The sequence below is a fragment of the Pezoporus occidentalis genome, unplaced genomic scaffold, assembly GCF_034315485.1.
Source record: "Pezoporus occidentalis ecotype Australia unplaced genomic scaffold, CSIRO_AGI_Poc_V1 ctg196, whole genome shotgun sequence".
NCBI lineage: Eukaryota > Metazoa > Chordata > Aves > Psittaciformes > Psittacidae > Pezoporus > Pezoporus occidentalis.
This window is the reverse complement of record NW_026913811.1, coordinates 1,831,405-1,849,831: the sequence shown is the minus strand read 5'-3', so window position 1 is coordinate 1,849,831 and position 18,427 is coordinate 1,831,405. Positions and strand designations below refer to the sequence as shown.

The 18,427-nt window shown below is 36.6% G+C and overlaps 1 protein-coding gene across 4 annotated transcripts in view; it reads right to left on the bottom strand.

Moving 5' to 3' along the window:
* Positions 1–18,427, bottom strand: part of SLC12A2 (solute carrier family 12 member 2) — a 64,035-nt gene that overhangs the window by 27,255 nt on the left and 18,353 nt on the right. For all 4 annotated transcript variants that reach the window (XM_062617453.1, XM_062617449.1, XM_062617450.1 and 1 more), the window contains exons 2-10: positions 17,292–17,411; positions 15,286–15,361; positions 14,588–14,683; positions 12,616–12,755; positions 10,788–10,898; positions 7,806–7,914; positions 7,233–7,360; positions 7,061–7,145; positions 2,469–2,617 (exon numbers count right to left, since the gene is read on the bottom strand). In XM_062617453.1, coding sequence (XP_062473437.1) covers positions 2,469–2,617; positions 7,061–7,145; positions 7,233–7,360; positions 7,806–7,914; positions 10,788–10,898; positions 12,616–12,755; positions 14,588–14,683; positions 15,286–15,361; positions 17,292–17,411 — 1,014 coding nt within the window. The remainder of the gene's footprint in view (positions 1–2,468; positions 2,618–7,060; positions 7,146–7,232; positions 7,361–7,805; positions 7,915–10,787; positions 10,899–12,615; positions 12,756–14,587; positions 14,684–15,285; positions 15,362–17,291; positions 17,412–18,427) is intronic.

Sequence of the window (18,427 nt, the reverse complement as noted above, 5' to 3'; positions counted from 1 at the left end):
TCTTGACTACAGTTTCTGTTATTTGGTACAGCCATTGTGGAGCAGAAAAAAAAAATGCAACATGAAAACAAGCAGCAGCTTCTTTAAAGTTTTATTTTTATAATGGGTATGGACAAAGCATTGCTAAACTCACCCTCCCCCTAACTTTTTCAGATGTTTCACAACTGCCTTCTTTTGCAGAAAGAATGTTTTAGGAGAACTTTTACATTGCTTCTGAACTGGAATTTCATGTACTTTCAACTTTCATCCAAAGTTGACTAGATCCTGCATTTAGATTGCCCAAAGCCATACCTTAATCTGGGGCAGTTCCAAAGCTGAGACTACAGAGCCGAAAACAGATGACAGCCTGGGCACAGAAATATCACTGACACTGAGCAGAGAAATGTCTGAAGCCTGTGAGGACTTCATTCATTTGCAATGACTACAACAGAAACTAAAGATGATCTTTCTATGACAGTCTGACTAAGCCTGTTTCATCAGCTGTTCTCAATTTACATTTCTTAGCATCATCTAAGCTTTTCAGAGGTAAATCATTCTACGAGTCATCCACTTGCTGCCCAACCTCATTCAAAACACAAGCTACCTAAGCACTAATTTCAAATTAATTCTTTGCCAAAAGAACTGAATACAGCAGGAAGTGTACTGCACTGATAAAGTCATCAGGCTGAAGTAAGCTGATGCTTTCAGCCTCAGAACCTACATGCTTACAAACTGTAAGATAAATAAATACAACCATCTTCACTCACTTTATGGATTAATTTATGTTAGTGAAGTATTTGTTGCCAGTTACTTTACCTACAGAAAGAATTTACATTTGTATGATGAGCTGGAGAGGTACAAAAGTTTGGAGCATTCTCCCTGTGACCTGCATGTAAAAAAAACAAAACCCAAAAGCAAAAAGCATCTTCTTAAAGCTCTCTTTCAGAGCTACTAAGCTGAGGGCAGTTCAGTCAGAAAATGGACAACAGTTTATGTACAGGTAGCTTCTCATGCAAACAATTTCCTTCTAACATCTCAGAAAACAGAATCTCAGACTCTTGTCAGAGATACACAGCAAAAGCAGTGAGGATAAGAAAGAAAACAAACAGCAAGGAAAAGTCAAGCTGGGAACTAGAAAAACAAAATTCCACACGTAAGGTGGCTAAGTGCTGCAGCAGGTTGTCCAGAGATCCTGTGTAGTCTCCATAATGAAGTTTTCAAACCTCCCCTAGAATCCAGAGATCCTGTGTAGTCTCCGTAATGAAGTTTTCAAATCTCCCCTAGAAAAGGGGCCACAAGGAGCAGCGCATTAACTGTGCAGCGCCTGGCCTTGAAAATGACTTTTCCAATTCAGAACCCATTAGTTTGTCCACAGAGAGAAGAAAGACTAATCTGGGAGACAGAAGTATTCTTTAGATCAAATGTTAAGAAACTAGAACATTAATGTCTAACTTACTGGAAGTACAAGCAACATTTATGGTATTTATTACTTAAAGATGCAAAGAAAATCAGTTCCACGCTGCTCTCAGCTGTACATCTGACAACATACTGGGGGCTTCTGAGCGTAAACAAATGAGGGGAGTCATCTGATTGTGCAGAATTATTCCCACAACCATTCTGAAATGTTTCTAAATCAGAAAAAGCAAAGTCTACTCTAATTTTACTCTACAGAATGCTCTGCACTGCAGCATTATTTCAGCATGTACCAAACAGGTTTTCCACCCAGCTTTGCAGGACAGGAGTACATGTACCACATGTAAGCAGCAGAGGTACCACATAATTCTAACCAAAACCCATGAGCCAGACACCTATCTCATTTGTGGATTTCATCTTAGTCTCTAGCCAACTTTTTGTGCACATGCTGGAAAAATTTATGGTAAAGGAAGTTTAAATCAATCAGCAACAAGTATGCCCTCCTTAGTAGTTTCTTTCAAACCCTGACCAGTAGTACATGGACACCTAATTACCTGTGAAGTGTAAGTTGCAGACTGTGAATTACCCCATGGCTTCTAGAGGATTTTTTTAATTCAGTAACATCTGGTTTTATGAAAACTGACAACAGTTTCACCATTAAAGAGGATACTGTGACAGATAAGTAAAATATTCTTTAAAAAGTCAGCATATTTTCTAAGAAACTTAAAATTAAGGAACAAGTTACTGAGAGAGGCTGCCTATGAATACTATGCATGACTACTGAACAATGAGTACATCTACCCATGCCACTGAATGATAGCATTCAGATACCTAGAGAGAAAGCTACAGTCCCACCACCCAAACTAAGCAGCTTATTCACATTAAATACTTCTATCACCTATGTATAACACCCAAAAATTCTTTGCAGACATCGTTCTTCTGCATACTAGCTAAAGCATACTGCTTAACTATTCCATATAGATCGTATTATTTTTAGCCTGGTTTTCTGTGGTATGCAATTCAAAAAAAGAACAAACAAAAAAGCTAATAAACAGATTTAGGAGAAAGTTTTATACCTGGAAATTGTTCATCAGCCCATACTGACATCCTGGCTGACAGGATGAGAAATCATAGTTTAATTTGCAAGCTGCAGCAGTGCAATTCATCAGCTCCGTGACAATGGTGTCATTAACATTCCCTGTGGCATCCCGCACAACACAGGAACCTAGAGTGAACACAGCAACAAAATAAAAAAAAGCACAAATAGGCTGAACGTGAACTTAAGCACCTGTCATGCTCAATTCCCTTTTTATGTACACACAGTCTCACAGAGCAACATTAAAATACAGCATTTACATTTTTAATACATTTCAGTACTAAGCGCATCTTCATTGTGAGGAACAAATATAAACAAGCAAACTAATTGCTCTCTTGCCTTGAATAAATCTAAATCTAGTAAGAAAGGGAAGTTTTAGCACAGAGGAAAATAATGTCAATAGACATGCAAAAGCTAACTGCACAATTTTAGTTCAACATATTATTTCTGAAGAATGAGTTTCCACACAGCTCTTTAATTTAAGTTAGTATTATTCAACATCACTTGATTTTATAGTTTCTCTTTTTGTCAGTTTTCCTAGAGGAACACATTTTAGTAATGTATGTACAACTGTATGTAGACAAGTATGCACAGTCTTGCTGTTACTTCTTTCCCACTGTTATGCTCCGACATTCAAAAAAATTAAGCAGCTTGTCATGAAAGCCTCTTGCATTTCCCAACACTAAAACAAGCCACCTCTTGTGTGGTATTTTATTTTGGTTTCTTGGTGAAAAACAAAGCTGGACAATCCCATTGCTACCACATTTTTTGCAATTCATTTTATCACTTGAATTTATGTCTTCAATTTATCTATGATTATTTATAATTTGAGTATTTATGTCTTCAATTTATCTATGATTATTTATAATTTGACTAGTCAAGAAAATGCTGAAGGCATAGCATTTCACCTCTTATTTACTGAAAAAAAAAAAAAAAAGTACCACAAAGCTCACAAGTCTTCTGCTTCAAGGTTTTTTTGTCTTAAAGAACAACAAACTAGAGCAGACTAAATATTATTAACAATCTATGGTTTAATAGTTGAAGTAGTTAAGATTGTTTGGATACCAACAAATGTTTCCAGGAAAATGAATTAAATAAGGAGTGAGGAAGAGAGAAGTTTATAGAGCAGTATCCAATAGAATTGCCTTAATTTGGTCCTTCAGGAACTTGAATGACAAGGAGATCCTGGGAACAGGACCCTGTCACTACTGAGGACCTAGATTACTTGCAAAATGAAAAGGAGGATACAGATGTGCTGCAAGCTTAAGTTTCTCCTCTAACAATCCCTATGATCTATGTATTTTGTCTTTCATTAGGAAAATTAACTTCTAAATACCTACATAGCATGTTTAGATTGCTTCTGAGGTGTTAACAACAGTCCACAATGATAGCTGGTAGGTGGACATTACTTAATCCTCCCACTTCTTAAGATTTATTTTTCAGTTACTTATTAGGCCAAATTGGTTCAATTTCAGTAAGAGTTTCCTATATTGATCATCTGTCATGCTTTTCTTGTGGGTACATAGACAGGCTGTGTCTTTTTTTGGTTGTTGTTCTGTTTTAAATGAGAGTAAAAGCTCTGTATGAGAAAGTTTCTTCTTTTTACTACACAAGCATTTGCCCCAGCATTCAAGCAATATATAACATATGTGACAATATACTTACTAGGAGAATTATTTGTAGATAACATTTTGTTGGTAGATTGGAGTGGCAGGCCCATTAAGTTGAGCAACTCATTAAATAGCTACAATGCACTATCACAGCCCTCCTATTCCTCATTCCCTTCTCCAGAGTTCAGAGCCAACTTGCTGGCAAGTCTTTCACACACAGAATCAAAGTACAATAGACAGGGATAATCATACTATGAACAAACTTCATACTATGAACAAACTTAATGTGAGCCTTACTATGAGAGAACGCAGAAGAGAAGCCAGCTGGGCAGGCTCCACTCTCAGCAGAAGATATCTAGATGTAAGTAAAAGTCCCAGACTTTTATGACTGAGGGTTAACTGAAACATTTTATTTATTCATAAGATTCTGACAACATTTTTGTTAAGAACCTTTATGCCTTCTTTCCTGTAAAAACAGGAAAGGCATTTATAAACATATTCCTGCCAAAGCAGTTTTGCCATGTTATAAGCCTCAGGTGAACAGACCTCCTAACTCCATACAACCAGCAAGGATTCCAGAGATGCAACACCAAGTCCTTGAGACTGCAGTTGAGAGTGTTTAACTTCTCAGGTGCCACAAACAGATACAGTTAGCCTCTAATTAATTTTACTTTCCTGTGTACAGAGAGCATGTCATAACCCTATTCAGGAGTTACGACTCAGGGTATTTTAGTAAGAGCTTCCCTTGGTTTTAAAGCAGTGAATGTTTTTCTTTGAGATACATCTTTCAAGAATTTTGATACAGAAGTTGGTTATGCAGTCTTCATCCTGCCACCTGCGTCTCTGTGTTAGTCCCTTGCTAAAATACGGAACTGCATACTTTTTCCTCACAGTTGTTGTTTGAAATAGGCTGTCTAGCTCTAGCAGCAGGTCTAGCAGTTTTCCCCTTCTAAGCCTTCTCTACTCAGTTACTCAGTTTAACCCTCTTACTTAGTACAGAGCATGCAGATACTGAGCTAAATTCAGAACATCATCTTCCCCTTCAGACATGACTACTCACTGACATTTACTAGCCTTTTCTAAGTTATAATGACGCGCTTATCACTACTTTGGAAATTTAGAGTGGGGGAATAGTGTGTGTGGGGAAAGGAACAGAAGTATTTGTATTTGTCTGATCCCTGATCCAACAGCTCAAAAACACCCTAAATTTCACTCACATCAATCTTCTACAATAGCACTGGGCTTTTCTAACTACAAGAATTCTAAGTGTAAGTTATAGAAGGCAACTAAGGCAGAACATGTCTGACGCATCAAACAATTTCATGTTCAGTTGGTTTTGCAAGATGCTCCTTTTGCAGTACAAAAAATTAGGTTTTTCATGTTTGAAAAATGGTTATTTCATGATCAAATGAATTTTAATGAGCACTTCGCTCTCATGTGGGTTAAAGTTCTAAAGTATTCAAATTTGGTAGCAGAGGTCTATGTGGTCAAACTATTTAGGAAATAAGTGTAGGTCATTATGCTGCATAGAGCACAATCACTACAGAGCAACAATCTGGCAGAGCTCAGTACAATGTTAGCCAACAGAGGCAGACTAGCAAGATTGGTATCTTTGGAAAGGAAGTATCATTAGCAGTAAGTTCAATGGTACTCTTATGAGAATTTCATTCAAAAGGCAGCACAGCTAAGATAAGGCAAGGTGAAAACTGATTACTGCTGCCAGAAACTGTATTATACTAGTAACATTTCCAAACCACAGGGAAGAAATATGTGAGATATTATTACAATCTTATCTTATGGAATCACTTAGGTTGGAGAAGACTTTTAAGATCATCAAGGCCAAGGGCAAACCCAACACTAGCAAGTCCACCGCTAGACCAAGTTGTTTAGATGGTGGACACACCTACATATCTTTTATATACCTCTAGGGACAGTGACTCCACCACTTCCCTGGGAACCCTGTTCCAATGCTTGACAACCTTTTTGAGGAAGAAATTTTTCCTAATATCTAAACCACCCTGGCACAACTTAAGGCCATTTCCTCTTGCCCTAATTCTTGTTACTTGGGTGAAGAGGCCAACAGTCAGCTCACTACAACCTCCTTTCAGGTAGTTGTAGAGAGCATTAAGGTCTCCCTTCAACTTACTTTTTGCTCAGCAATAAGAAGTTCTTAGAATAATTCTCTTCTAGTAATCCTATCAGTGGGAAAAAAACTTGGTTGACCACTGATGCTTTGGAGCAACACTGATATAGGAGCATCAAAACCCAAGGCAAATCCTACAAAGAATTTCAAACCTCTGTGGGGTGGGGAAGACCAGGAAGAGAGGTTTATACAAGATCCAGGTCAGTCTATTATTGTGCTAATCTTTCCACATGAAAATAAAACTTCAGGAAATTGTAACATTTCTGAACATGACAACACTTCCAAAAGTGAGCTGGCCAGATGAAGTCACTACTCTCTCCACTCCTTTTACTGGCGAATTACTGCTCCTGCATCCTTACCGAAGAGCTCTTTGATCATCCCACAATTCACTTTGACTACCTGGCCATCATCATCTTCAAACCAATACAGGTGTTTGTTCAGCAAGTATTTTCTGAAAACTCACTTTTCTAATTCAGGGATTATCCCACTGCTAAACTGTAAATCTTTTAACATAAGTAACTGTAACAAATGAGGAAAGATCCACCAGAAGTCTTTTGTGCTTTAGTCTGCTTCAAGCGGTCACTAGTCTTAGGGGAAAAAAACAAAAAAAGCCCACAAAAAAAAAAAAATCACTCATCTTAGGAAATTATAAAATCAGCTGAATATTGAACCTCCAACAATAAAAATCAGAAACCTCTGGCTATTACTTTCCCACACATGAAAGTCTATTACATAATGATTTTACATAGTGAATTATGTAAACCGCATCAAAACACACCCTCAGAAAGAATGTAAAAGTTAAAAACATTCTCTATTTACCTACAGATACTGCAATTCCTACGTAAACCAATGTAGTAATTAAGATGGCCAACAGCGTTCCTTTAGGTATGGCTGACTGAGGATCCTGAAAGAAAAATGTCAGTGGACAGTGATGACAGAGATAAATGCATACTCAATGTTTGTGAACAGTATTTTCTCTTTCACTACTCACCGCAAGATCACCTGAGATATTTGCACCAGCAAGTATGCCAGTTGCAGCAGGGAAGAAAATAGCAAAAACAGAAAAGAAAGTTTCCTCATGTCGGAAGTCTGGACCAAAATTTTCCATAAATATTTCAGCTGTAGAAAGAGATTTAAGTATATCAATATTTGTAGAGAAGCTACAGTATTAGCCCATTCCATCCATTATTATCTCCATGAAAAAGCTGAAAGTCACAGCTGTATGACCTTCTTAAAACTAAGCATATAACATTTAGGTCCTAGCTCATCATTTCAACTCAGTCAACACAATAATTAAACATCTTTTAAAACCAGAAAAAATATAGTACCATCCAGCTTTTTTAGATTTAATAGAATCAATGTTAAGTAGACAGGACCAATTTTTGGCCTCATAGCTTTAAGGACCAAAACTGCAGAAGTTTGGAAGAATCAGGTTAAAAAAAGAAAAAAAAGTATCTCTATACTTAAATGGAACTATAAGCTATTTTATAGGTTTAATTTAATTATGATAGGATATCTACTCTTTGCAAAGATATTGTTTACAACACTAACTCTTCCAACATACCTTTATAACCAAAGAAACCTTTAGGCTTCTTGCTATCCAAAGGAATAAACGTTCCAATGACAAAGTCTCCAATAGCAAGTATGAGGATCACCAGTAAGACTATCTGTGCCTGAAACATAATGATTGCAGTCAGACAGAAGAACTTAATCTTTTTCACAGTTCCAAGCTTCAGTGTTGTATTCCAAAATTTAAATATTTGATTCCAAATTCAGTTTAGTCTTCTCACAGTATGTTTTCCCACAAATAAATAAGGCAAACTGGAGAGAACGTGTACTGGGATTTTTAATAAGGAAATAGGGTAATTTGTAAGTTTAATAATCTAACCTTCAAGTTATACTTCTAAAGAAAAATTACTTAAAAGAACTATTTTCTCTGTCAGCCTTCCAGAAGAAATGGATTTGAGTAGGCTGAAGATATTGACAAGAGGTAAATGCACACAAAACCTACAAATATTGCCGTATTAATTACGATCACAGTACTTAGTCTTATACCTCAGTATCCAATATTTATTTTACTGAGAATTTTATTAAATCAGGAATCAAACAACTTTTGTTTACTGTTTTATGCAATGGACTAGTTATTTTCATGTTCTCAATCCTTATTTATGAAATTAAACTGCAGATTACCACAACTGCTTGTTAATTTCTAGTTTTCTTAAAAATATTTCATTACAACCTAGATTTTTAGCCACTGTTCAATAAAACCATTATAAACCCTATACTTTGAACAAGAAGTACTTTAAAAAATCCAATGCCTCAAAAGCATGAGGAAAGACAAATCTAGGCATTGAAGAGGTTGTTCAGGTTTTACATTTCAAAGAGCTACCATTTTAACTATTCTAACCATTCATGTTTTTATGTATTTGCTTCCTTATAAAGGCATATATGCCAGTGGCTCAGGGGAAGCTATTTGTAGTTTGACTGTTTTTTCAGGTCTAGGATGAGAACTTAATATGCAACAGCACAGTGGCATTGCTGATAATATAAAACAAAGTTTTCAGTTCACACAAACTCTTAAGGAAACAGTATAGTACAGTGATAAACAGAACATGACAGCCAAGAGCAGAGTTAGAAGACCACCAGAAGAAACCATTTAACGCATCATATTCAGCGCTCTCCTTTGCCAAGAACAGGCGAGAGGTATAAAGGATGCAGCTGAGTGCTTAGTCTTCAATAAGCCTAGAGAATTCATCATGAAGTTACCACAAAGTAATTTTCGCAAGTGGATTCACCCAGTAACAAACCTGATCTTCTCCCTGAAGCTAAGAGCATTTTCTGAATATCTTCTTTACATTCAAAAGTCTCAGAGAAAGAATGGGCTTCTAAGACTTCAACACAAGGAGCTAAGTGGCAGATCACAAACTCTGAAAAGCTACTTTTTAAGCAGGGTTCCCTGGAATCCCTGTCTCTCTTATCTTTTAGATCTACTCTGAAGGCATTATTATAGATTCCCCTTGTCCCATTTTTGGGAGGTATACTCTAAGTCATAGGGAAGGCATAGTGGAATATCATAGATTCTTTAATCAAAAAGGAAGCAGTACTGCTTTGCTATGCTAAGCTCCATGTTAACACACATGAAGTGCTTGTTTGACAGGTTCAGTTGCTTAGCATCCCTCCTACCTGCCTTCCTCCATGACACAGAAAACAAGCCAACAAACCTTGTTTTTTTGCATTGAGCATAGGATTTTTGAAAGCTACCTATTTCCTAGTAAGGATAACACTGCAACGGTACCACAGTTCATGTTTGATACAAGAACATTAAACAGGGTATTCTATGCAAGCTATTGCTATAGAATTGTGCATGCTACAGAGCGAAAGCAAGACATCTCTTGTGACTTCAAGTGATAGTAGCTAGAGGGTTAATAACAACTAAGTAATGCAAAAGAAAAACTGAATGGTCAAGATCAAGGAGGACAGTCTTGCCACGTACATAAAAATACCATTACAAACTGAGGGTACAGACAGCAAAGGACTATATGAAAAATTTTTACGTAAGTGTGCTGTTTTGATTTTCAAGTACATGCCAAACTCGGCTTCTGTAGGTTCTTTTCTCCTTGTGGCAGATTTAATCTTTACTTCCGTCTTTTTTTGTTGGTTTTTGTGTTTTTTTTTTTAAGTTACAACATTTAAATGAAAAAGCTGGCTGTCACTGGAAAAAATAGGAGCTATTGTGAGCTAAGTATCAAATGGGAAGGAAACCAAGTGAGGCTCTTCTCGATTGTTTTTGAGCACATGATAGGCAAATGCTCCATAAAAGGCCACCAGGTGCAGGAAAAAATAGCAAGCTACACTGCCTAGTGATACACTGCCTAATGACGCACAGCAGAAAACTAATAAGGCAACCCCTATGTTAAGATATCCTAGGATCTATATGTATTTGTCTTCAGAATCTGAGCTGACCTAAGACTGTGCAACCACAGGATGAGGTTCACCCTCCTACACATTCGTCACCACCAATGTTCACAACTGTCCTCAATGCTGGGCCTAGGAACCACATCACCACTGTCTCTCTGTTTCCAAGTGAAAACAAACCAAAAGAAAGTGAACAGGAAAATAAAAATACTGGGTTTGAGTTAACAGAACCTACGTAACTTCAGATGGGCTTCAGCTCCAGCCCTGTATTTTCCATCTGTAGAGCTCATTTGAAGTACCCACTGAGGGAAAATTCCCATACTACTGCTCTTACCCTCATCTGGGCAACAATGCACTAACAAGAAAAAGTAATACCATTAACCTACTTGACAGTGTCATTATGAATAGGTTATGCGGTTTTTAAGTTCTCACAGATGGTCAAACTTCCAATGGAGTAAGGCAGTCTAAGGTCCAAATTCTGTCCAGACCAGAGAACTATTATATAAAAACTGCCTGCTGACTTCTAACATATCATGCATGCAATATTGAGTGCAGTAAATATATTAAAAATGAAACAGTTGACATAGAAAATGGAATTAAAATTATGAAGCAGAGAAGAAAAGTTCCTTACTTTTGATTCCCACTCCATACCAGCAACAGATATACCCAGCAATATAACCACTGTTATAGCCCCTATGATTCTGATATCATTCATTTCATCAATCATCAGTGCTCCATTTTCCTAACAAAAAAAACACACAAAGACAAAAAAAACAGTCATACACTTACATCAAGTACTTACCTTCCCTTCTGCAGAACAGCATTTTATTGACTGTAATTTACAGATTTAAACTCTATACCTCAAATATACTAATTTTAAATTCCCTGTACAGACACAAGTAATTTGGGTTTTGTCTTGTTTTAAATCATTGAATCTTCTAAGTGAAAATGATCATGCCTATACATAGCCCATCCCCAAGCAGCATGGCCTGTCTTCAGCTGCCAGAGAATCAGATTAATCAGCAAGGCAACTGCACACGTATTTCACTTGTTGTTCACTATTAATTCTTTTAATGTATTCCAAACTGCTTGCCATCTACAAAAAGTATAGCTCTTCTCAGTATTACATTTAATCAAAACATTCAACAACAACAAAAAAATACTTGGTTGTGTTTAGGTTAAGATATAGTTTTTGATATGTAGAACACCTTTGGAAACGAATGTAATATAAATGACTATCACTTAAAAGAAACAATAACAAGAATCTCAGAATTGGTGATATGGTTTAATGGTGGTCTTGGCAGTTCTGGGGTAATGGTTGGACTTGATGACCTTAAAGGTCTTTTCCAGTCTAGTTGATTCTATGATTCCATGATTCTACATCACATATCTGTACCTGACAACCTTTTCCTCAATGGCCAGGTTGGATTTTACCACAGATTGGTCAAGGAGATAGCGTGGGAAGTTTCCATTTGACACTTTTGATAATTTGTTAGATTGGTTTTGGTTGGTTTTTTTGTTTTCTGTTTGGTTTTTATTTTTGTTTTAAACCAGAAAGCTACTGAATTACAGTAGTATTTTACTGATCCATCAAGGTACAAGTACCTATCAGGCTTGTACCTCATTCCGTATCTTTGAACTGGTCAGGACAATTGTGATGTATCAATAAAGGCTGGGGGATGAAGCGATTGAGAGCAGCCCTGCTGAGGAGGACTTCTGGATGGAAAATGTATGGTGGATGGAAAGCTGGACATGAGCCGCTAATGTGCACTTGCAGCCCAGAAAGCTGACCGTACACTGGGATGCATTAAAAGGAGTGGGGCCAGGAAGGAAGTGACTCTGCCCCTATGCGACACTCTTGGGTGACACCACCTCAAGTACTGCATTCAGCTGTGGGGACCCCAGTAAGAGAAAGACATGGACCTGCTGGAATGGGTCCAGAGGAGAGACACAGAAATTATCAGAGGGCTGGAAGACCTCTCAATGAGGAAAGGCTTAGAGAGCTGGGGTTGTTCAGCCTGGAGAAAAGAAAGCCTCCAGGAAAGCCTTACTGCAGCCTTTCAATACTTAAAGGGAGTTTACATGACAGATGGGGACAGACTTCTAATAGGGCTTGTAGCGATAGGACAGGTGGTAAGATCTGAACTAAAAAAAAAAAAAGATTCCTAGACTACATGTAAGGGTATTTTATTTTTTTTTATTATAAGGCTGGTGAGGCACTTAACAGGTTTCCCAGGGAGATGGTAGATGCCCCATCCCTGGAAACATTCAGGGTCAAGCTCAGAACTCTGAGCAATATGGTCTAGTGGAAGGTGTCTCTGCCCATGGCAGGGGAGCTGTACTACAGGGCCTTTAAATGTCCCTTCCAACCCAAACCATTCTATGATTTTATGAGTAGATGACGGCTAAAACTTGCATAAAGGACAGTGTAATCAATATAACCACCATCGTCCATATACCTTGAGTAGCTCCACAACTGTCTCTGCAAAGCCAACAACATACATTGCTACTGCAACAGCATTGGCAAATGCAAAAATCAGACCTATGGCACCACCAAACTCTGGCCCCAAACTTCTTGAAATTAAGTAATATGCTCCACCTGAAAAAGAAAAATGAGACAAAAATACCCTCTATGTGATAAAGTGTGAGAACAAACAGTCATTAGCAGTTTAAAGTTTATACAAACAAGATGCTATTTATGGGTGCATCTTCCCTGATGTATTAGAAAATAACCCAAAACTCAGTATTTCTGGGACAAGCATGCTGAAGTTTCAGGAACCTTTCAAGTTTTCAAGACACCAGTTGGAAATAATCCCGACTCAGGCACCACATCATATTATTCAGCTATGCAACCAGTTCTGTGGTTAAAAAACAAACTGTAAAATACAAATACCGGTATTACTGGGCTTTTTATTTGAAAACACGGAAAGCATTTCTGCATAGTTCTACTATTATACATTTTCATTAGCTATAGCTCAAGAAACTGGCAAAGTAGATTGTAATAAACTCATTCAACCTACAAACCTCCATGACTGTTTTTTTTAAAGCTCTGTTGTTAAGAGAGTTTTCTGCCCCTCAATAGGACTCTCAAATCACATTGTCACTGAATTTTCAGAACTTATACTTTGTATTTTTGAGCTTGTCAAATACAACATCTCAAACCCGACATGACAAATGGACATATCGAGTATCCACAGCCTTAGAGTGAAAATTAAAAAAAAAAAAAGTAGCAAATGCACATTCCTCCAATTTAAGGCTAAGCTTTCTAGAAGCCACAAAATCCTCCAGCTCCAGTCTGAAGTAATTGAGTGCACATTAAAAATTTGCAACAGGATATCCTTAATTTCACTGCACTACAGTTGCTGTGCAAAACATATGTAGGCATCCAGCTTTGACGTACTTTGCAAATGGGAACACTAACATAAGAACGATATTACTGTAATGTAAGATTTTCACAGGAGCAGCTGTGATTTTGCTTTACAGTTTTCTCCATTCAGCACTTCAAATTTTCTAATGAATTATTATTTTGCAAGAGTGACTCTAAAAGCAAAATGGCTCTCAGATGAACAAGAAAATCTGGTATGTACAATGCAATTTGAAAAGAGAAAAAAAAAAGGAAGGACATTTAGATACTAAGCTTAACATAATACTAAGATTCCTGCTGGGTCTATTTATGATAGTGAGGTTTTTCTGTTCATTCTTAATAAAAAAAAATTTGCAAACTTCTTCTTTAATTCCACCATATTTTCTAGCAGTAGCAGTTCTGTGATGTCATGAAGCAGTCTGAACATGTCAAAGGTACCAAACACTTACAAAGTAATTTTGTAGGAACTGGTGACAACCACACATAAACCATGAAAGAGAATGACCATTACCCTCAAGAAAGCTAGATATCAAGAGTTTGAAGAAGTTCTATTGTGTATAAAAAAATAAAAATCCCAATAGAACAGGAACACAGCCATGTATGCTCTCATATAGTTGTAGTTTATCCTTCTATAGGATGTATTTTTTCATTAGTAAATTTTATTTCAGGGCATGAACATATATAAGCACACATGCATACCCTTAAACCACAAGTGCAGATGCAGGAGAATATCAGGAACCTATTCAATCCTGGATATGTGCATCTCAAAAATGTTTGCATTCCAAAAATTCATAACAGGCAATGTTTCTTCCGCAGGGGGAAAGCAAGCCAATATTAAAAATCTTATTAGTAAGCCATTACTGGCTTTTCATTAATTACATGTCTGCTTAATCAAATACAGAACATAGGGAAAACTCAGCTCCTCAGAAAACTAACTGTTCCTTATATTTCATCTGCACGGTTTTACCTCCAATACTAAAAATACGGAAAATAAATTAGGTTTCATATTCAAGCTGTATGCTTCAAGATTGATCCAAGTTTTATAGGCTTTATGAAAGTAGGTTTACCTCCTCTTACAAACCCATTTGTGGCTATTGCTGAAGTAGACAGTCCTGTAATAGTGGTCACCACAGTGGCCATTCCGATAACAACGACGGACAGACCTTTCGGAAAAAAGAGTGTAAGTCCAGCTGTATTAAGGTGTACAAATCTTCAACTAAACTTGGTTTAAACAATTAGCCTTGCAAATACAACACAAATTTACTGTGTGTGGTCCCACACATTCAAGCAAAAGGCTTCTTCACGCCCCTTTTGTACAGAGAAATTTCCAGGATAAAATCAAAATTGGATAAACGTTATCTTTAATCAGCAGGGCAAAAGCTGTACCCTAGAGCTTCAAGAAGACACATGCCTTTTGCAGAGGAGGTATTTTCTGCAGTCCAAAACTAAGTTAAGCCTTCAAAGGAAACTGTTTATGTACTACACTTGTCCATACACAGACTTTGATAACCAGAAATGCAAATTTTATCATTAAAGTTCACTGAAGATTTACAGATGTCAATTTTAAATTACATAACTTACAACTAGATGAAAAAGTCCAAGTAACTTCACACAGCTAAGTTTGAATAAGGTTAAATTATCTTCAAAACTGGCAATATTAAGGACATTTTCTACCTCTCTATAAAGTGTAAGCTCAGGATCAACACTTCTTTTGGATCACATTTAAAGACTGACTAAAATAAAATTATAGTATTAGTGCACATACCTATGCCAGCTTGTCCTACAATCCATGAAAGTCTAATGAAGAGCATCACACCCCAAATATTTAACATACATCGTACCTAAGATAAAACATAAATACATAGGTTAGGTGTGTTTTCAGTTTTTAATGTTGTTAAAATTATTTTGCAGTCTTTATTCACCACTTTTCACAGTTTTACAAGAATAGTTGTTTTGATCCTTTTTAATTAGACCAGGCTTGGTTAAAAAAAAAAAAAAGGAACCTAAAGATGAATAAAAATATATTACCTTGAACACAGCTAATTTACAATACTTTAGTATTTGACAACTATAGTATGTCTTAACCAAATAAAAACTTAGACCCTTAAGCTTCAAGATCCAAAATTTATACTGCAGAACATATGACTTAAATAAGACTGCATAATCTAGAGAATATGAAGACTACAACCCCACTTCAGATCTTCCAAAAATACCCCCCCCCCCCAAAACTGCACTAAACCAATACCCTATTAAATAATTCATTATTTTTTTTTATAAAACAAGCACCTACCACACCTTCCCACCCTACAACTTTTTTATCTGACAAAACAGTTGCACACCAGCAGAATGGTGGTGGTAGTGTGTATTTTTTATCTTTACATTTTAAACTCTTAGTCCTTATTAAAATACTTTACACTGTACAGCATTTAGACAGAAGCCTACCAACACAACTCAGGACTCTCTGACCTGAAGAGTACGGTATCAATCCTACAAAAAGTTTAGATGGCCATTAGGACTAGAAATGAGACAAGGACCTCTTCAAAGCACAAAAGTAAAAAGTTCTCAGAGATTTAAGAAGTCTTTCACAAAATGTACATCACATGAGGTGAAGATATTCACCCAGGCAGATTACCTACTAGGAAGTACTAACTGCAACTTTCAAACCACTGAAAAAGAGATCATTCTCCTTGAAACTTAAATATCCTTTGGAATAAAATGGCCAGCAACTTTTATTCCGTAATTCTTTTTAATACTTTGAGTTGTTGCTTACAAAAATAAGCCAATAGAGGATTTGGGTTTGGAGACATTCAAAGTCAGCTTCACATCTGCTTCAAAATGACCAACTCTGAACTTGGTTGGGGTACCTCAGTAGAAGTCTGTAATACCCATTTCACAGCTACTATAGGCACTTTCCTTCTCCCATATGAATGAATATGTCTACTTGAAGACTTGTAACAAGTTGCTGTTACACAGTGGAAGACTGCTGAACTAAAGCTAGATATTTTGAATGCTCAAGTTCAGTATATTTTAACCAACTGTTGCACTTGCAACCATCACTATAAATTCTTTCAGCTTTGGAGAGTACATATTACTCATAGTTTCTCCTTGCCAAAATATTAAAAATAAGTTAATATGCACTTGTAATAAAATCCCCCATGTCACCTTTAATTTTTCACTATTCCAGATGGGAGCAGACTTGAGTTTTTTCCACCATGACTATACTGTTCAGTATTAAGACTTCCACACCTTAGGAGACGATTACTTTTTGTACCAGGTTCAACAAAATTTAAATACTTAATCTGGGTCAAGTTTTGCCAGATAGTGGTAGGTACTCTGCTCAACACATTATTTTTTGTTTCCGTGAAGTAAAACAAATAGAAATCAAGTTTTCTAACACTTCAATCCAAAGTCTTACAGATCCAAGGTGAACACATACAAAGTGTATTCAGTTCATTTGCCTTTGTCACTTAAGATTCATATTTTCTACTACATATGAATACTTGCATAATCTTCTTCCTTCCTGGAAATTATGCAACTTCAAAATCACAAAACCAGTGCTAAGAAGCCATGATAACTTGAAAACTTAAGCCCTGAAGTATTCATTTCCTTAAAATTCAGTATAAGAAACCTTACCCAAAATTATGGCATTTTTCACATCTCTCATATATATAATCTTTTCTTTATACAGCACTATCACAATCCCTCTCAAGAAAACAAGGCTAATAGAAAAATCAAATCTGTAAGAAACTGAAGTACAATAACCAGACTTACCAATACACCTTTTATCCAGCCAAACTTGACCACTCCTTTGCTGTCAGGTGTGTAAGAGGCAGTAGCTTCCCCAGCTGGTGTGCCTTCATCACCATTTGCATAGCCATCTTCAAAGGGCTCCTTGGGGAAAAAAAAAAAAAAATAGAAAAAAAAAATTTTATGTGATTAACAGAGTAAAGGGGGCATTTAATACATTGTAAAAAAACTAATTTACTTTTAATAGAAAAGTTAAAGAATGATCCAACAGAAGTTTTAACTTTTCCATTCCCCGCATGAGACATCTGAGAGATTTCAAGTTATGCAAAAAAAAACTTACACAGAAGATTTAGGTATTCTGCTTCACTCAGGGCAATCCGCTAGCAGTCAGAATAATAAATACTTTTAAGAATCAGTTCTACAGCACTAAGAAACAAATACAAGGTCTTTTAGAAAAAAAAAAACTACAAAATTTCAAATGAAGTGACTTGTAGAGCACAGGAGGCTTTACTTCTTAATCTGAAAGCATATACTGTTCTACCACAAATTACTGGTCTCAGCTACAGCATTTGCTGTAGTTCAGACTTTGCTGTCATTTGATCGATTTTTCCGGAAATAAATTATTCACTTCCTGGCAAACTATTCTACTATTCATTGTAAGGTGATGCTGCTAGAAAGGAAGGTGACATTTCAGGAGAAGGAGGAAAGATAAGTCTCTTCCCAAACACTCTTCCTTCCTTAAAATGAAGGATGACAGACACAGTAATCATCAGTTTCATGGATGAAGACCAACTTGTGGATTTCCTTTACAAGTCAACACTCAGCCTTACAATGCAGAAATATTAACAGTTTGATATATATTAAAATAAATGTGTGTGTGTAAACAATACAATCTGCATGCAATAAAAGTGTGTGCATATACATGATGTCGCATGCTTACTTTTGAAGCAGCAGGGTTTTTTTGCCAAGCCAGGTGAACACCTGAACACACAAACTCAGTTTCCTACATTTGCTGTAACAAATCTGCAGGCAACACTCTAAGCAAAGTTTGTTAGTTATCCAAGGCAACAAGTATAAAGAGTGAACATACTAGAAAGACGCTGAATACCATTTGAAGAATACTATTCAACAAACCAGCTCAAGCGGAATTTGTGAAGCAG